We start from the raw sequence: 21,036 nt of genomic DNA, 5'->3' as shown, positions 1-21,036 counted from the left end.
CATCAGCGAACATCTCCAATTCTGACCTTACGTCATTGATGACGCCACTGAAGATGGTTGGACCTAGGGCACTACCCTGAGGAACTCTTTCAGTGATGTTCTGGAAATGAGATGTTTGACTTCCAATAACCACAATCATCTTCTTTTGCGCTAGGTATGACTCCAACCAGTGGAGAGTTTTCCCCCCAACTCCCATTGGCTCTACTTTTGCTAAGGCTCCTCGATGCCAAACTCAGTCAAATGCTGCCGTGATGTCAAGGGCAGTCACTCTAACCTCATCTCCGAAGTGCAGCTCTTTTGTCCATGTTTGAGCCAAGGCTGTAATGAGGTCAGGAACTGAGTAACCCTGGCAGAAAGCAAACTGAGTGTCAGTGAACAAATGCCACTTGATAACACTGTTGATGACCCCTTCCATCACTCTATTGATGATCAAGAGTAGACTGATGGTCAAGTTGTATTTGTCCTGCTTTTTGTGCACAGGACACACCTGGGCAGATGCTAGTGTTGTAGCTGTACTGGAACAGCTGGACTAGAGGCATAGCAAGTACTGGAGCAAAAGTCTTCAGTACTATTGCCAGAATATTGTCAGGACCCATAGTTTTTGCACTATCTAGTACCTTCAGCCGTTTCTTGATATCACATGGAGTGGATTGGTTGAAGAATTGCATCTGTGATGCTGGGGACTCCAGAGGCTGAGATGGATCATCCACTGGGCACTTTAGGCTGAAGACTGTAGCAAACGTTTCAGCCTTATCTTTTGCACTGATGTGCTGGGCTCCCCCAGCATTGAGGATGGGGATATTTGTAGAGTCTCTTCCTCCAGTGAATTGTTTAATTGCCCACATTCATTCACGACTGGATGTGGCAGGACTGCAAAGCTTAGATCTGATCCGTTTGTTGTGGAATTGTTTAGCTCTGTCTATATCTTGCTTCTTATGCTTCTGGCACGCAAGGAGTCCTGTGTTGTAGTTTCACCAGGTTGACACTTCATTTTTAGGTATGCCAGGTGCTGGACCTGGCATGCCCTCCTGCACTCTTCATTGAACCAGGGTTGATGATCCCCTGACCTGATGGTAATGGTAGAGTGGGGTATATGCCAGGCCATGAGATTACAGGTTGTGGTCAAGTACAATTCTGCTGTTGCTGATGGTCCACAGCACCTCATGGATGCCCAGGCTTGAATTGCTACATCTGTTCAAAATCTATCCCGCTTAGCACAGTGGTAGTGCTACACATCACACAAGGGCTGTGCGATGGTCACTCCTACCGATACTGTCATGGACAGATTGGTGAGGAGGGTGTCAAGTATGTTTTTCCCTCTTGCTGGTTCCCTCACCACCTGGAGACCCAGTCCAGCAGCTATGTAATTTAGGGTCTGGACACTCAGGTCTGTGGTGGTGCTACTGAGCCTAGTCTGTGAGAAGCTACAACACAGGACTATTTGCGTGACTAGTCTGTGAGACAGCTCTCCCAGTTTTGGCACTAGCCCGGAGACGTTAGTTAGGAGGATTTAGCAGGGTCGACAGAGCTGAGTTTGCTGTTGTCGTTTCCATGCCTAGATCGATGTTGGTTGATTCCTCCAATTTCATTCCTTTTAGACTTTTTAGTGGTTTGATACTGCTAGGTCACTTCAACCACAATGCTGTAGATCTGGAGTCACATGCAGGTCAGACCAGGTAAGGACAGCAGATTTCTTTATCTACAGGACATTAGATTTTTTTTTAACGACAATCGACAATGGTTTCATGGTCATTAGACTTCAGGGTTTTATCGAATTCAAATTTCACCATCTGCTATCGTGGGATTTGAATCCAGGTCCCCAGTGCATTACCCTGGGTCTCTGGATTACTAACGATCCCTGCTGGAAAGTGTACATCGATGGACTATACAAGGACAGGTTTGGGCCTAACCACGATGCACTTCAGTTAAATGATCCCCCAACACACACTGTTTAGATTAATTTGTGAAGCATGGACTGGAGAGTTAACAGTCTCTATGAACCTACACCGAGCAACAGTGTTTTCAAAGTTTCATGAAGCACAAGGCAAAAAGAAAATTGGCAAAATGTTTGCATTTAACCTCTTGATTCTTGAACTCTTGTTTAACCTTTCAAAAAAAATCTGGTCAACTTACTTTGAGAAACAAATCGATTAATTTCACATGAACTGTCAGGTTTTCCATTTTATCATAGCAGTACTGTATATTAACACAGCTCATAACTGAAGTACAATTACCATGTGTACAGCATACTGCTTGGCTTCAGAAATGAGCTTAGTCCTCATGTCTGCTCTAATAAGTGTGGGACTTATATGCTGAGTTTTTTTCCTGTGAATGTACCACAGCAACTGGCCAGCCCATGATTCTTTAGGCACTTTTGCATTGATTTTTGTCCCTACTATAACTGTAGCCATAAACCACAGAATAAAACATGTTCTGATAATAACTGATGGGACTCTAGTGAGATGTGTGATATATAACTGGAGCACAGCAAAGAACAACATGAATTAGTGAAAAAAAATCAACTTTGATACTGATCCAACTGGAGAAGAAAACATCAGTTGTCAAGACTTGTCCACATAAAGAAACAGGAATATAAGTGACAGCAAATGTTACCAAAGCGCACATTCTCAACAAGTCCAAACCATATTGTTGTGCTTCCAAGCTACATCTGCTGCTCTGTGATTAAAAGAATTGTTCTATACGTTTTCAAAATACAACCTTCTTCACCTCCCAAAGGTACTGGCTCTCATGAGGGCAGTGTTGCCCAGATACCAACTCTCACCACAGTATGGTTGCGCAGGCAGCAGCAGCCCCCGGCACCTCCTTTTTCAACCGGCCTTTCTTCACACTTGAGCTGATGTAGTGAGAATCAGCAGGTTGTTTTACCATGGAGGGGCCAAAACCCAATCATGGTTTCACCCAATATCCAGGCGCAACCATTTTCCAGCAGAAGTCAAGACTGGATAGTGATGTGGTGCAAAAACGCTGACTTATCTATCTATTCCTTAACCGGGTTGGGGGGTCTCAACTGCAGTACCTCACCCTCGATCAGACTTGGAATAGAACATGGGGCTTTTTGACATCTTTGACTCTGTACAACCCTGGAAAACTTCATGAGATTTCTCAACTTTTCATAATTATACCTTGACAAAGCTGTTGACAGCCATGATAGCCATGTCAGGCTGATTCTTGGCGTAGTTCATGAGGTAGAGATAAACCAGCTTCTTCAGCTCCAGGTTGTCAGTCTGCATACAGTTCACCACATCTGGAAAGAGTGAACTACACAAAACACAATAGAAGGCAAATCAGTTTATCTTGATAAAAATAGAATGGCTTCTTCCTGCATTAAACAGTCTTAAATAGTTAAGGTATCCAGCATCCTGTCTGGCTGGAACGTCTTTACACCACTTCTATGTGAAGCTGTGTGGCAATGCAAACAGCCTTCACCACTGCTAGACTATGTGTTGAATATGACCTCTGCCAATCAAATGTGTCAGACCTGGTTATGCTAATCTATGTGGATGTATGTGCTTTCCATCTGTGCTCCAGTGGTGTTAATGAGGCCACACTATAAAATACGGTTTAATGAACCATACATTGTTGTTTTGATACTTGATATAATCAAGTCTGATTGTGAGTCAGCATCTTTCAAACCCACAACCACTACCATCTAGAAGGATAATGGCAGCAGATACATGAGAACACAACCACCTGGAAGTTCCCAGCTAAGCCACACACCACCTCGACTTGGAAATATATCACCATTGCTTCACTGTCACTGGGTCAAAATCCTGGAACTCCCTCCCTAAAAGCACTGTTGGTGTATCTACGCCACATTCTGTAGCGGTCCAAGAAGGCAGCTCACCACCACCTTCAAGGGAAATTAGGGATGAGCAAAAAATGCTGGCCTAGCCAGCGAAGCCGACATCCCTTTAATAAATAAAATAATAAAATCACCTTCAAAGAACTTGTTTGAGCTTTAAAAGGGGAAATATCCTTGGAACCCAGAATCTTTCAGTTTCTGCTTCAATCAGTCTCTGTTCATCCTCATTATTATACGTATGGAAAGTGAATCATGGACCATAAGCTTCTATTGTACAGAAAAATATTTTTTATAGCATCTAAGCATTTGCCTGAAGGTGATAAACAAATAACAATCACTTTTAAAACATTCAAAATGGACCCAGATCTTCCAATCTCCAGGTGATCACACCTACAGGTACCCTGAAGAAGTGCTACTTGAACCCTCAGAGATCCCAATACAAGGACTCCGTGGGCATTGCCCAGGAAGTTTTAACTTCTGTTGGGCAATTACCCTGCATCTGGAAGCCTCTGAAACTCTGAGTTAGAGTGGGAGACTTCGGATGGTTCCTTCTCATTTAGCAGAATAGTTACTCAGGAAATGTTAGAAGGATTAAAACCAGTGCTAACCATACTACTGACCCCTCGACTACAACTCCCAACCCCCATGCACGCCCCCCCACCCCAACTGATCCCCAACTATCCCCAACCCCCTACCCTACCCCCATCCACCTCCCACTACCAGCCCCTCCCACCCCACCTACTGACTATCTACCCTACACACTTACCTTCTCTCTCAGCCTCTCAAAGTGACTTTGGGACATTTAACCTTAGCGGTACATGGCAGCTAGTGCCATGAAAAGGGTTAGTAGCTTGGTTTCCCCCGGTGCTCCTACACTAAAGGAAGGATTCCAGGAACAGCTGCGCTCCACATTTCTCAGGGAGCCCAGCTCAGTCATCCAGGTGAGAAATGTGGAGCTCCAGAGCACATGGGAGTTAAAGGGGAGGGGCGTTCCAATCTGATGGTGATTGCCACTCCTCAGAAAATTCAGCCCATAATATATGTCCTCTATTACTGATTGCATGTGCTTATAGGTTAGGAATTACATGTCCTTGTGCACTATTACTCACCGGATACACATATCCCAAATTGTATGCATTACTGATTGCTTGTAAAATATATTATTTATTGCATACAATTACCAATTGCACGTTACGTTTTACTGATTGCATCCCATATTACTCATTATATGCTGCATTTATTACTGACAGTTTGCTTTTTGCTCTGCTGAATATTATTTTTACATACAAATTTGAGTAGATTAACTTGTACAAATGGTCTGACTTTGGAAATATTTTGCACCTTCTGAACTGAAAACAGAGGAGCCTTACTACACATTTTCCAATAAACTATTTACTATTGTCATGATTAGTTCTTAGACAGGCTTTGCTTATTTCATATGGCAGAGTAAAATTCAGTTTTCAGCTCATATGAGCCAGATTTTGTCTAAGAAAAGTAAGACCATTAGACATAGGAGCATAAGTACGCCACTCGACCCATCCAGTCTGCTCTGCCATTCAATGAGATCATGGCTGATCTGACAATCCTCAATTCCACTTTCTTGTCTTTGCCCCATAGCCCTCAATTCCCTTGCTGATTAAAAATGTCTATCTCAGCCTTGAATATACTTAACGACCCAGCCTCTACAGCCCTCTGTGGTAAAGAATTCCACAGGTTCACTACCCAGAGAAGAAATTCCTCCTCATCTCTGTCTTAAATGGGCGACCCCTTACTCAGATTATGCCCTCTGGTCCTAGACTCTCCCACAAGGGGAAACAACCTCTCAGCATCTACCCTGTCAAGCCCCCTAGGAATCTTATATGTTTCAATAAGGTCACCTCTCATTCTTCCAAACTCCAATGAGTACAGGCCCAACCTACTCAGCCTCTCCTCATAAGAAAATCTCTCCATACCCGGGATCAACCTAGTGAACCTTCTCTGGACTGCCTCCAATGCCAGTATATCTTTCCTTAGATATGGGGCCAAAACTTGTTCACAGTTTTCTAGGTGTGGTCTAACTATTGCCTAGTATAGTTTTAACAAGACTTCCCTATGTTTACACTCCATTCCCTTTGAAATAAAGGCAAACATTCCATTTGCCTTCCCTATTACCTGAACTTGTACACTGACTGTTTGTGATTCATGCACTAGGACCCCCAAATCTCTGTGCTGTAGCTTTCTGCAGTCTTTCTCCATTTAAATAATATAATAAAGTATTAATCCATTTTCAGAATAGAGGTGTTGGAAAAAGCCTGAATCATGACAACCTGCATGCTAAAGCTCATTTATGAAAAAAAAGAGAAAAAAAGTGCTAGATTCTTGCCCTGTATTTCACACTGACAGGTGGCTCAATGAATCTGTCCCTTGATGTGCAGAGAATGGCATTATGCCAATTTGTACCAGCATTTTTCTGCTTAATAAATTCTTACTCTCAGCAAGGTCAGCAGGATGAAGCATCAAAAGGTGAAAAAAATTGTCAGAAGAGAATCATTTTGGACTTCTTCACACATCTGCTAGGAAATGGCTGCATCAATATTTGTCTAACTCTGGCAGGGTCTCCACTGGGAGTGAATAAAAAGAAAGGGAGTTAAATACATTGGGAAATGAGCCCTCAAATTCCCAGTCATTTCAATCAACAGAACATTGTCCTGCTAACAGGTTTTCTCTCTGCCACTTCTTAAGCTTCTATAACTGCATCATTAAGGGAAGGCGATTGCGCAGTGATATTGTTGCTGGACTAGTAATCCAAAGAGCTCTGGGGAACCGGGTTCGAATCCTGCCACAGCAGATGGTGGAAGTAATGGAAGGGGTCATCAACAGTGGTACACTTGCTTATCAATGAGTTTGGATTCTGCCAGGACCACTCAGCTCCTGACCTCATTATAGCCTTAGTTCAAACATGGACTAAACAGTTGAATTCCCGAGGCAAAGTGAGAGTGGCTGCCCTTGACATCAAGGCCTCAAGACCTCATTTGGCCAAGCGTGGCATCAAGGAGCCCCAGAAAAACTGGAGTCAATAGGAATCAGGGGGAAAATTCTCTGCTGATTGGAGTCATACCTAGCACAAAGGAAGATGGTTGTGGTTACTGGAGGTCAGTCATCTCAGCTCCTGGACATCACTGTAGGAGTTCCTCTGGGTAGTGTCCTCAGCCCAACCAGCTTCAGTTGCTTCATCAATGACCTTCCTTCCATCATAAGGTCAGAAATGGGGATGTTCACTGGTGATTGCACAACGTTCAGCACTATTCGCGACTCCTCAGATACTGAAACAGTCCATACCTAATTGCAACAAGACCTGGACAATATCCAGTCTCGGGCTGACAAGTGGCAAGTAACATTTGCACCACATAAGTGCCAGGCAATGACCATCTCCAACACGAGAGAATCTAACCATTGCCCCTTGACGTTCAATGGCATTACCATCACTGAATCCCCCACTTTCAACATCCTCGGAGGTTACCATTGACCAGAAACTGAACTGGATTAGCCATATAAATACAGTGACTACAACAGCAGGTTGTACAAGGAATCCTGCAATGTGTAACTCACCTCCTGACTCCCCAAAGCTTGTCCACCATCTACAAGGCACAGGCCAGGAGTGTGATGGAATACTCCCCACTTGCCTGGATGCATGTAGCTCCCACAACACTCAAGAAGCTTGACATCATCCAGGACAAAGCAGCCAGCTTGGTTGGCACCACATCCACAAACATCCATGCCCTCCACCACCGACGCACAGTAGCAGCAGTGTGTACCATCTACAAGATGCACTGCAGGAACTCACCAAGGCTCCTTCGACAGCACCTTCCAAACCCATGACCACTACCATCTAGAAGGACAAGGGCTGCAGAACACCACCACCTGGAAGTTCCCCTCCAACTCACTCACCATCCTGACTTGGAAATATACCGTCATTCCTTCACTGTCACTGGGTCAAAATCCTGGAACTCCCCTCCCAACTGCACTGTGGAACAGCACCTACACCACATGGACTGCAGCAGTTCAAGAAGGCAGCTCACCACCACCTTCTCAAGGGTAAACAGGGATGGACAATAAATGCTGGCCCAGCCAGCAAAGCCCACATCCTGTGAATGAAAAAAAAATTCCAACCATTTCTATTAGATTGTCATCCTCATCTCTCCTGTGTATCCCAAGAAACATCTGGAAATCTAAGGTTTTAGATTTTGGAAATCTAAGATTCCAGCCTCAATGACCACATTACATGTCAACGCCGATAAGGACCAGCCCTGAAGGAAAAGGAGGCCTGCCTGGTACCTTTATCGCTTTTTCCCCTCTGAATCAGAAGGTTGTGGCTGCGAGCACCACTATGAACTAGAGCATATAATCTAAGCACTTATTGTTGGAGTTGCTATTCAAAAGACGCCATTCTAAACTGAGGCTCCATCCACTTGAACAAGTGAATACAACAGATGCTATGGCACTTTCCAAAGAGCTGGTCATACTCTTGTTCGGCAATCTCAAACTAGCCTTTCACGAGCACTAGCCCATAAAATAAAATGACACCTACTTACTAATACTAACAACCATTAAATCAACAATTTCACTCAGACAGGACACACATTCACCGGTGTGGAACATATTTCATACGGTTTAGCACAGGCAATCCATCAAGATTAGGCTTGAGACATATCCATGTAACAGAATGGAAAGTGTAAAGGAAATTTCATTTTCTTTTCCTCAAACATCACTGTGGGATACTGAAGCAGGCCTGTGTGTGTATGTGGGGGCTGTGTGTGTGTGTGTGTGTGTGTGTGTGTGTGTGTGTGTGTGTGTGTGTGTGTGTGTGTGTGTGTGTGTGTGTGTCTAATTTAATTAAACTGAAGACAGTCAGATTGCAAGGTTTAAATCATCAAAGGGGCTACGTGTAAAAGCAGGCATTTTGAAATGGAAATGGACGAGACAACATTTGAATTCATAGATAAGTTTAGAGTTTATTTGAATTTCATAAGGGAATTAGAGGGTGATAAAGAAAATATTTGCATCTTGCAGGAGTTCAAAGGTAAACAAGTAGTGGGGGAATCATATTAATTGACCCAAAAGCAAAGACAAGATGGAAACATGAAAGATCTGATATTTGGAAGAGTTGGAGTTTCAAAGAAAGTTTAAAATAATGGGTTTTAAAGGTCAAAAGAAAGAAAATATATTTAAGAAAAGAATGACACTTTGAAGAATGTACGGTGAAGTATCAGCTTCTAACTACCCAGGGAAGTGCTCTCTTGTTCCAGCAAACAAGATTTTGTTTTAGCCTTGGTTTTCCATTGCCGAGTGGAGCATTTGGGGGGTTGGGGGGGGGAAGCCTTATGAAATACCTCCTTTATGGCAACAGTGGGTGCCTTGTGGTAACATTACTTGATGTTTTATAGATTAAGAATCTATTTGGACTGTTACCTGAAAAGGCTGTTTATTTTAGGAGTCTGGCTAAATAGAAATCTCTTGGGAAACACTATAAGGCTACATTTAATTGTAACTGTAATCTTGTGTGTTTAAATTTTCTTTTGTTAATAAATGTTTTCATTTACTATTGAAAATCTCCAAATGTTGTAGTGGACTCTTTACTTCTGGCTTCAGTGCACATACCTTCCCGTAATAAAAATACAAACTGCGAATCGTTGTGATAGCTTGGCTAAGTTTCCCTTTGGGATTTGGTCAGCCAGGCAATTACTGCCTGCCATATCATAACAAGGAGCATTATCCTAAATCTCACAAGCTCCCTACCCCAACAGTCCTTAACATTGGTGTGCACAAAACAATTCCTACAAATTAAAAACAATATGTAATTAAAGCATTGGAAAAATAAAAAAAGAAATTGAACATGAGAGAGAATAGATAATGAACCAAACTTTGGAAACAGGGCCAGTTCAGAGTAATTCACTTGTCCAAATTTTGACCCAATTTGTATTAAATCAATCTATTTACAAAAAATAACAGCACACTGATCAATCCCAATAGATAGCCTTGTGATCAGTACATGTCTGACCAATCCCAGTTAAGCAGCCTTATGGCATTGTCATCTATCTGTCACATCAAGGTGAAAAGAGGTTGGAAAACAGAGAGCTAGTTTGTGTGCCATCTCCAATTGAGGGAGCAGGCAGATAACCTGCTTGTGGATATCCTGCATTTGAAGCAGGCACCTAATGGTGCTAGGTCTTATGGCACAGAAAGTAGCATCCCTGCTCTAAGCCAGAAGCTCCAGGTTCAAGTCCCACTCCAGGAATCAGTGGTCAAACAGGTTGAGTATCAACCTGCAAATCCTGCTGACACACACCAGTGGCAGGTAATAAGAGTGGGAGAGATTTCTGATCAGTTATGTGATGGAAAGAAATTTGGAACCTCTACCATCATTATCCGTAGCTCCAGGCTACCACATGTAAAAGTGCAAGTTGCCACAGCAACTTGAACTTCCTGAGTGAACTGTAACACACCCACTACCTAATGGTGTGCCAAGATGACCAAGGATACTGATCTCCTGACTTTTCCTCTAATGGTGGCAAGCACTTATCCTCATCCCATTGAGCTGCAGGGGCTCATTGCCAGAGGCATTGAGGAATTCAAGAGGGCATTGGATAATTATTTAAATAGAAATAATGAGCAGGGCTACAGGGAAAAGGCAGGAGATTGGCACTAAGTTAAAATGCTCAGAGCTGGTGCAGACACGATGGCCCGAAAGGCCTCCTTCAACACCATAACAATCCGGTGATTCAGAGTCAAAGGCTCAAACCCGCGGGGTACCACATTTCAGCATTTGATACCATCTCTCTAGTGCTTCCCTCGAATGCATTCAACTTCTTTGCTTGCTTGAATGTCTATCTTGACACGTATTCTAAAGGCTAAATTTCATCACGATTGTAACATGTCAGCTAAAAACAATACCTGGCTCCAGACATTGCATATGCAATTAACTCTTCATTAGCAACTGGAATCAGTCCAATAATGTTTTCCTACCAAGAGCTGCTTACCATGGTTGATAAGCAATAACCTGACAACCCATAATGCTAATGATTTCAATATAATTGCAAATGTTCTGCATGCTGCAACTGCTGTGCAGCTTCACATTACCTGACAGGAAGCAAGCACTTCACTGATGCAGTCTATAATTCCACATTACACTGGCAGGGCACACTTATTCCAACCTGCAATGTGAACAAGGTCACAGGCATCCAAAAAATTCCTAGTCATGTGATCCAAAACCAGAAAGCAAATTCTCTCTCTACAGTACAGGAAAACTAGAAAAACTACTTTCTTTGTTAAACGTATATTGTTTGGTTAGCTTTTCCACTCAAGGTAACAAATTTAAATTCAGTAATAAGTCTGGAAACAAAAAGCTGGCATCAACAAAGGTGACCACAAAGCTGTTAGACTGCTAAAACCCAACTAGTTCTTTCGGGAAAGAAACTTGCTGTTACAGCACAATTTGGTCTTTACACATGACTCCCATCCCACGGCAAGGTGGCTGACTCTTAACTGTCCCGTGACGGAAAAAAAGTGGCCCACAGGGCAACAAGAGGATGGGCAATAAATGCTAGCAATACCCACATCCCTACAATGAACACTCAAAGTACTTCCACGCTGAGATAAGGAACATTGTTATTTTCACATCAAATATTAGCACAGATCGTTCCCAGTTCCTTCTAACCTGCTCAGCAATGTTGTTCAACTTTCAACCCATATCACCTTAACACCATAAAAACATTCCCATCTTCCATAATGACCACCCTTGTAGCTAAAGATTTGATATTAATACCATTCAGGAGAGTTGTAGATTTTCACCCACTTAAGGTTGAAGTTGCCCCACCCTTTCCATCTTGGTTCCTTACAGCCAAGACACTCTTGATAATCTGAAGTAGATTGAATAGAATACAAAGCACAGAAGCAGGTGTATCGGTGTATGCTGGTGTTCATCCTCCAGTCAAGCCTCTTCCCATCCTCTCTCATCTAACTTGTAACTCTTTCGAGTACAAACACGTTTCCATCTGTTTCAGATGAAGTTACATTGTTTCATGGTTTGCCATTGTGAGATTTGAACTCTTGATCTTGGGGTTACAAGCCCAGTACCATAACCACTTGGCTATTTAGGCCAAGCCCTCATCTAACTTGTACTTCAACCCCAATTTGGGAGGGTAACATATACCTCACTCCCCTTTCTAATCAATATCAGCTTGAATTGAAGGACATTGGTGAAGCAAAGAACCTCAGCCTGCTACAGATTTCTAACACTGCTAATACTCTACTGAACTTTGTAGGGGAGGAGATTACATTCCTACATTCCTTGCAAAGTTGTGAACGGGTATTAAGAAAAGCAGACAGCAACACCCTTCCTCCCCTATAATCACAGTCATGGATAAATAATGGACTTAAACAGTATTAAGTGCATTTCAACATTTACATGGTGAGCTCACAGCTCATATTCAATCACCCATTTTGCAATATAAAACTCTGTAAATAAAAAAGAATAGACACATGAAATTGAAATACAGGCAGAATCAGGTTGGATGAACAATGCATCAGCAAGCTATTCTTTCATTTCTAGGAGTTAAGCTCAAATCCAACTAGGGCTGTCTGCTAGCAATACATCTCCTACATGAAACAAGCTTGATTGCAATGTTCAGCAACTTATCAGCATGAATCCACAGCACAGAATCAAAGTGACACTGAATCAGCAATCAGATTCAGAAAGGTCACATGGACATTTGGGTATGACAAATGGGAGCATTCTTGAATGGTTACAGCAGACTGAAGGCACCTTGCTCCATGTGACCTGGAAGCACCAATGGCCAAATTGGGAAAACTGTCTCAATCCCCATACCTGACCATGACAATTTCCACCCACTCCATCCTCACGCCTCCCTCAAGAAATTACACCAGGAAATTCAACAGGTACCAAGATATATTATAGAGAGAAAACAGAATGCCGAAGATAGAGCTATTCCATCCCATGTTGATGAGCCACCATTGTGAATTAAGAATTCAATAGCCTGGGCTGTTAGTGAGCAGATATATTTACTTGGCCCATGGCAGATTCACTTTGTGTACAAACAATTCGCTGTTCAGCTCAGATAGGAACAAATGATTGACTTAACAAAATCGGTCGTTAGTGTTCAAACAGACAAGTGATCCATTTGGCTTTAAGAAGTCGACTCCATTTTCTATAGGTTCAAGATATGGGATGCCTTCTTGCACCATTCAGTAAAATAAAAAATACAGGAGCATGGGCTTATATACAGATGTCCAACCTTCTCTACCTCCAGTTACCTAAATTAGGGCTAAAAGGTCACAGGACCACAGTGAAAAGGAAAAATTGATACTTAAAATAATACATTCTAAAGGCACAAATTGAGGTGGTTTTCTGAGAGATGATATCAGAAGTACTAATTTTTTGCCCATCTGCACCTTGCAGATTTTGGAATTTAAATAAGACTTCCAAATTCTGTCAGCGCATCACCAAGACAGACCATCAACTCAAACTCTCAGAATTGAAGGCACAGTATATTCCCACCTCTCCTTCAAGTCCCGCCACCATCCTGAGAGCAAAAGCTTCAGAGAAAACGTAGATTAGTATGACTTGGATCTTACGGTTAGCAGTGAAGCAGAGGTGTTCGCTGCTGATCACATGAAAAACTACAACCCTACCCTGATTGTAAGCTGCAGCAGGAGTTCGCTCTAATGGTTAAGTTAGAGAGAGGCTGAGCAGCACAACACATTGCTGATGAAGCCATGTCCCTTCTGGCACCATGAGCCGAAGCCACACCACTTGAGGTCTGTCCTCTCCTCAATGACAGGGGAGTGTGTTTTTTTAAAAATGATTTTTTAATTTGGTGCAATTTAAATTGCTGCTGTCCCCACATCCCAAGGCACCCAAGGCTCCCCCACAACAGCTTTTCCCCTCCATCAAGTGACCTTGCCTACATCAGTGCCACTAACTAGCCAGAGCGGAGAGAAGTCAGGGGAAGGGGAGGGGGGAAGGGGGGATGGAGGAAGAAGAGCAGGGAGGAGGAGCCGAGAGTGTGGGTGGACCGCGAGTGTTTTCACACTCCTACTGTCCTAAAGGGGCAGCTCTCCTGTACAGACTCTACACCTAAAAATATTAATGTAAAAACTGGTGCGAGTGACGGGCAATCAGCCCAAGCTCCCACATGACAAGTCCAAGCGGCACTATCAGCGCGAGTTCCTCTGCAACCCATTCAGATTTAATTGTAAGTGGGCTCCCTGGAGGTTGCAACCCTCAATAGCATTCTCAATGTTCACCGCTATTAGAACCACAAGATCCACTACCATGGTCATCGAGTGAAACCCTTGGAGAGAACACCAGTTACTGCAAATCCACCACAGTCACAGAGGGAAACCCTCAAGAGGTAAATGTTGATTATTATATGCCCTCACCTCACATCCTTGCCAACTGTCATAGCAGCAATGACTTTCTTAACTGCTTCCTTCCTTTTCTCCTTCTTTTCATTATTCAGCTCAGCCTTCAGCTCGAATATCTCTCCTGAAACAATAAAACAGTTGAACAAGATTAGCCAGAATATTGTACCATAGATATAGCTGCAATAGTAATTTTCACTTGCTTCCTTGGCATCTTATTTTTTCTCTTCTAAAGCCAGTGATTCCACAAAGATCAGCAGCCCTCTGGTACCAGGAGACCCATTATTCACAAAGAAATGACAGTAGACTATTCAACCTTGAAGCCTCGCCACCAAGATTGGTCATATCTTCAACCAACCTCAATGCATATACTATCCTGTACTAGTCACTGAACACCAACCAGGAACCCTAACCAATGTTTTTGGCTATTCATAGTCCAATTGAAGTTTAGCCATTACCCTCCAAACCAACATCAACTTCGTCAACACAATCCAATGGGCAAATCTGACAGCTCAACAAAATACCATGTGACACATTTCCTTCAGGCATCAAGAAAGGAAAAATCAATGAGTTTGTGTTTTTCCATCTCATCCAGTAGCGAGACTAAACATATCATTGGTGGATACTCAGCACCAAAAAAGCAAGGGTACAGCATGGCAACATTGAGTATCTGGTTTCATAAACCCCTTAACCTAAAGTATTTAGCAGAATATGCTTTGTTCACTTCTAGCAAACTAAAGCTCAGCATAAAGGTTCCTTGTGCACAGAAAAAATGTCAACTGAAGTAAATATCTTTGTCCATTGAGCACTACAGCCAAATTTCATAATTAGAATTGTGGTAATCACCCATAGGCTGTACTCCCTGCAGGTATCAAATGGGATCTTGATGAATTAGAAGCTAACTTCATCACAGGCTATTGATCTAAACCTCTGTATACTTGTGATTTGGTCAAATTGTCCCTTCCAGCCAATTAATTAAGCATGTAGCTTTCCGCTTCAGTCAGAAACTGCAGCACTGTACCAATCCTTATAAACAGCACACATCCACCATTATAACATTATAGACTCGTACTCTTCCCTCTGCCATGTTTCTTCTTTCTCCTCCCCCACCAATCCTGCGCTGAGCTGTGGAAGTAGCCAGGGAAGGTGCTTGAAAACCCATTTCTATCGGTTTACACTCAGAAGTTCTCTTATGCCTTCCCAACAGTTCGACTGAGTTGGGAATGGGTGGTCTTCAGAGTCACAACCTGTGCCTCAGCTTCCCAAAGTGCATTACATCCACTGGATACTCCATCACTTAAATTAAATATTGTCACGTCAGTAACGTTTGGAGCTTTGCCAAGTTGCAAGCGTGCTTTAAAATAAGCAATCATAAGGGAAGTATAAGACAGGAAACCCACCTTTTTTATTAGTTGTGAAATACTTGGAGTCGGTCATGGTGGCAATATTTTAAGTTTCCTGCAAAAGAAGAGACATTTTAGAACAGGATTTTCCCCAACAATTTTTCTCCGAGACAAGTAGAAGAATTGGTAACTGCATCAACAGTTCAAGCTTGTGTTAATACCAGAGGGCATTTCTGTAATTTTAGCAGCACTGTTGCATAGATTCCAATGGCTTGTAGACAGCTGAGGAACCATTTCTTCAGTCAGGAAAACTGTTTTCATTTGTTTTTTTTTTGAATGCAAGTGCCTGGGGATTTAAGTTTGACATGGAAAAAAATAACAGATCATCTCACTGCTGATTGTGGGACCTTGTTGTTGCATTTGACATTACAAGTGACTACACTTCAAAAGTATTTCATTGACAACAGTCACTTTAGAACATCAAGGTCGGGAAAAGCACCTTATAAATAGAAGTTATTTTCTTTTCGTTACATGGTCATCCAGACCAGAGTAATGAGATAAAGTGTCCTATAAGGATCCCATATGAAATGAAAGGGAACAGCCTCAACCCTGAACCAAAAACATGTCAATTCAACAACAGATAGCTCTAAAATTTTCAATGCTCCTTGGAAAGACCATAAACGTGGCTTTTTGGATTCGGGAACTTTACATGTGCCCTGGTGCAGTGGGCAGCTGAGGGAATCTTTTATTATGAGTTAAGGCAAGTATTCAACAGAACTATTGGGACTTGACCTGGGAGTATTTTGACACAAACACAGAATGCACAGACTAGGGAAAAACTACGTTCCATACCTACACCTTAACAAGTGTAAAATTCACCAAATTCACCAAAAGCAGCAAATTTTTCCCAATATTCTAAAATAGACAGTGAAGAGCTGGTTTTGAGGAAGCGGCAATGAGTCAACATCAAGCCACTGCAGCTGTTAATTAAAACAAAGTTGTAAAAATGTGATATTTCCTTCAGAGGCTGGCTGTGAGAAACCAACAAATAAAGAACACACGTTACATGCACATCAAGGAGCTAATGAAACCAGAATCAAGATTATTGCTTTATTCCTAATAATACTGACCCTGAAGTAGAGTTTAAATTATATTACAGAACTGTTTACCATAATAAATTCTTGGAAAGCATTTAGAGAAATGGCAAAAGTAAAGGATTGAGTTATCAGCATATTGTTATATTCCAGAAAACGGGTGGTGAAGGGTAGAACTGGAGTCTAATCTTTACCTTTATAAGCTTTTATTTAAAAAGATACTCTTTCCAAATATGCACCTCCAAAACCCAGCCACCACAATTTCAGTCTCTTTTAGAGAGGAGAAGTGAATCACCAGTTAATACCCACCTCTTGAATATAATTAATATTACTGCCCTACTTCACCCTCTCTGGCTCCTAGAGGTGTGGTTATTTGTATGCTACTCTCTCTCTCTCTCTCGCTGTCTCCTGAAGCATCCTCTAATATCTTTGGTGCTTTATTGCCTCATCTAGGGAGAGGTCTGCCCCATTCCTTAGCTGGGTCTTAGTCACACTTGATGGATTCTACATTGTCACTGTTACATCAACTCGCTATTTGGTTTCTTCATCTCTCTGTTCTGTTTAAAGTTGGTCTCAGGGTGAGGATGACAATATCAATGCTGATTTATTGTTCATGCCTAGGTGCCCTCAGAATGACAGTGGGTTGCCTTCTTGGATAGCAATGATCATGATAGCGGCACGGTTTGCTGGGTAACTTCAGAGGACATTAAGAGTCAATCTTGGAGCAGAGAGTCCTGAGTGAACCAGTTAGCTTTTAAAACAGAAGAACAGCTTTCATTGTTATTTTTTCCTAGAACAGAAATAATGAGAGGGTGAGACAGTAGATGGAAACATACTGTTTCCTGTGATTGAGAGGCTAAGGGCAATATAAAGAGTAGCAAAGTTAAAGTAGGAAACTTCTTCTTTCCCATTCACAGAGGGTTATGCACCACCAAGTTTAGGGTTTGAAGCAGAGGCCATGAATAGATTCAAAGGGATCCAAGAACAGGACAGGTATATAGGATTAGGATTCATGTTCATATGGAAGATAAATATCAATATGGACTGGTTGAGAAGGACAGTCTGTTGCAATTTCCACACAAGTCATTTTCTGCATTCAGGAGTATACAAAGGGAAGTATTTTCGTTAAAGTTACTTCCTCTTTAAACAGGGTAAAATGTAACAAACTACTAAATCCCAGTGAAGGCTTCAAAAATTTGGGACCAATCTGAGCCTCAGGATCCCAGAGAACGACAACCAGCTATACAGCAGACTAGGGTACCCAGGACTGCCAGATAGAATGCTACAGCCAGGCTGACAGAAACTAACAGGATTAACTGTCAACCTACATTCTGTAAAAAAAAAAGACAGGTGGCAAGAGGGCTTTCCCCTCAATTACAGCAACAAGGGGCTCAGCTTTTGCAATACGCCTCATGAGCTAACACCAGGTTTGTGCAGACTCTACACCGCGATGTCATATACCTTAAGAATACTTTTAGAATGTGAGGAATAGGAGCAGACGACATTTGGACTCTCGAGCCTGCTAAGATCATGGCTGATCGTTTATCACAAGTTCCCACATTATCCTCATATCCCTAAATTCCCTGTATTCAAAAACAAATCAATCGAGCTCTGATGGAGCATTCAAAGCTCTCAGGGTAGAGAATTCCAAACATTCACAACCATACCAAATACAGGCAATACCCTGATTCTGAGATGGTGACGCCCTTAGTTTTAGGCTCCCACAGCCAAGGGGAACATCCTTCTGGCGCTTACCAAGTCCAACCCAGACACAAGCCAATGCTTGAGGTTGAGACAAAGGTTAAACTGTGGAACATCACATACAGCCAACCATCACAATTCATGAAAATCCTTCTGACGGTTCCCTATTATTGTGGCCTCTGAATATCAGAATATGGGAGAAACTGAACAGTGGACAATCAGTGGTACATATACGAGGGAGATGAATCAGTGCTTTCTGTCCAAGTGTGATATTCTATTTATCCCATGTTTTGTTTGTAGTTGTAGAGAGTAATGGAAGATTGGGCGGGAGGAAGAGATATACAGTGATACCTCCATTATAAAAATGAATACACACCCTTATTCATCTTCGGTATTAGCTCAATAACATAGTTTTTGAACACTTTTCCAAATCCATGGTATTAATTTAACATTCACAGGTTAATTTTGCAGGTTAACTATCTGAGGGTGAAGTCTATTGCAGGGGGCCCAGAATTCATGCCATATTTCAGCACAGTAGAAACTTTCTCTCCCCCTCCCAAATATCTGTCAGATAAAAACTACAGTTCTAAGGAGCAACCTTCCACAGCACTGGAAACCAATGCAGCTTCTGATCACAAAAGCTTGCCTCCTGGTATTGATCAAAAGCCACATACTTTACACTCACTTGTGCAGCCCGAAAAAGGGATAACATCACCTAGTGTCACAGCTGCTCATCAGCAACGTACACATTATTATCCTAGCAACAGCTGAAAGCAGTGGTGAAGGCAGAGATTTTAATGAACTGGAAATATCTCCACTTTTAACTCTTTCGAGTACAAACCCGTTTCCATCTGTTTCAGATGAAGTTACATTGTTTCATAGTTTGCCGTTGTAAGATTTGAACTCTTGATCTTGGGGTTACAAACCCAGTACCATAACCACTTTAAGCTGAAGATAAAAAGGAGCAGGGTCAAGCGTTTTCTTAAGATGTTTAATTAAAAATCGCTCAAAAACCAGCAGACAGAACGCATTACACAACTTAAATTAATATCAACAAGATAAGATTGCTTATAAGAATTCTAAGTAAAATTTCTGCCAAATCATTGCATTCTCTAAAAGTACACATAACCCAGGATGGATGATAGCCAAACATTCCTTCACCTTTGTGGTTTAAACAAATTATGGGCCAGTAGGGTGCCGTGCAAAGCATGTCCAGCACTCATGGAACTGTACTCCAGCAAGGTGTCAACATCCTTGGAAGATGGGAAAGAGAGGAATAAAAAAAAATCATGATAAGGAGATAAGGCAATTTAGAAAAAGTAAAATAAAATTTCAGTCCTTAAAAGTGTAGTGTAATTCAGTAATTGGCATATGTCCGAGTGCTCCTTTCTTAGGCCAACATTTATTTTTCCTGCCTTGGAATGATTTTGCTGTCAATGGGGCAACATAAATGCAGGAGATATTTAGCACATTGATACTGCAAAATGTCTGTACCATTCTGAACTCAATTAGTTCTACCAGCAGTGACAGGCCTGCAACCACCAATACTTCAGCTTAAATCCTCATTCGTGGCACAGGTGGAAAGTCTACAATTGTTTTAATAGTTGGACATGATTGTAACATCCCACACTCCCATTATTAAGCTTTTTCTTTGCAAATACACCAGAAGACAAAGTCAGTCTTATAAGTCACTGTGTGCGCTTTTAATGCATTATTGATTGTTCGCCTGAAGGTATCAACTCCCACACACCTCATCCAAGTGGTCATTTGTCCTCCAAGTAACTGTGAGCTATTCAACACTGGGGGCTGTCACAGCCCAGTCCAATTTTATTCTCATGCAATATCCAATTTCCAGTAGCATTTTTCTGCACAGCAATCAGAGGGGGAAACTTGGACTGTTTGTTAGTTTCTCCCTTTCCTAACTCCCAAGGATGACACTAATGTATGCCCCCATCTGAAATAAGTTAAATCATTACAGATCTGGAATCTAACTTGGAATCTTTAGTACTGCATGGCTTCTTATTGCACTCAGAGACTCAACAGATTTCAGCTGTAGATTGTTTTACACTTTTAAGGTGAGACACATTTCAATATTTTTAGGATCAACATTACCATGAAATAATTTTGTAATAATGATGGGAGGCAACTCCATCGCTACTTGTCACCAGAGATTACAGGGCTCACCCATTCCAGAACTACAGTCTACGAATTTTCACAGTCAAACTGTGGGTAGCTCTGGTTGCTGAGCAATTCAAGATCTAAACCTCACACCAACAGCCAACTGGCAGAGCAGCTGTAACACCCAACCACGCATAAAATTCACCAACATGTCCCACACAACCAGTGGGAAGGGGGGGGATGTGGGGTGGGGTGGTGGGGAGTGGGGGGGGAAGTGGGGGGAAGGGGACAGAGTGGGGGGAAGGGGACAGAAGGAAAGAGGGGGGAAAGGGGGGAAGGAAAGAGGGGGGAAGGGGGGGAAGGAAAGAGGGGGGAAGGGGGGGAAGGAAAGAGGGGGGAAGGGGGGGAAGGAAAGAGGGGGGAAGGGGGGGAAGGAAAGAGGGGGGAAGGGGGGAAGGAAAGAGGGGGGAAGGGGGAAGGAAAGAGGGGGAAGGGGGAAGGAAAGAGGGGGAAGGGGGAAGGAAAGAGGGGGGAAGGG

At 42.4% G+C, this 21,036-nt stretch overlaps 1 protein-coding gene across 3 annotated transcripts in view; it reads right to left on the bottom strand.

The window, feature by feature from the left end:
• ap2b1 (adaptor related protein complex 2 subunit beta 1) overlaps positions 1-21,036 on the bottom strand; it is a 325,740-nt gene that overhangs the window by 263,993 nt on the left and 40,711 nt on the right. For 2 of the 3 annotated variants that reach the window (XM_041196885.1, XM_041196886.1), the window contains exons 2-4: positions 15,643-15,700; positions 14,261-14,366; positions 3,144-3,279 (exon numbers count right to left, since the gene is read on the bottom strand). In XM_041196885.1, coding sequence (XP_041052819.1) covers positions 3,144-3,279; positions 14,261-14,366; positions 15,643-15,679 — 279 coding nt within the window. In that variant the 5' untranslated portion in view covers positions 15,680-15,700. Of the gene's footprint in view, positions 1-3,143; positions 3,280-14,260; positions 14,367-15,642; positions 15,701-19,541; positions 19,634-21,036 lie in introns of all 3 variants that reach the window. The other variant, XM_041196884.1, reaches the window with a different exon arrangement.

This window comes from Carcharodon carcharias, chromosome 10 (assembly GCF_017639515.1).
Source record: "Carcharodon carcharias isolate sCarCar2 chromosome 10, sCarCar2.pri, whole genome shotgun sequence".
Taxonomy (NCBI): domain Eukaryota; kingdom Metazoa; phylum Chordata; class Chondrichthyes; order Lamniformes; family Lamnidae; genus Carcharodon; species Carcharodon carcharias.
This window is presented reverse-complemented; position numbering and strand designations above follow the sequence as displayed.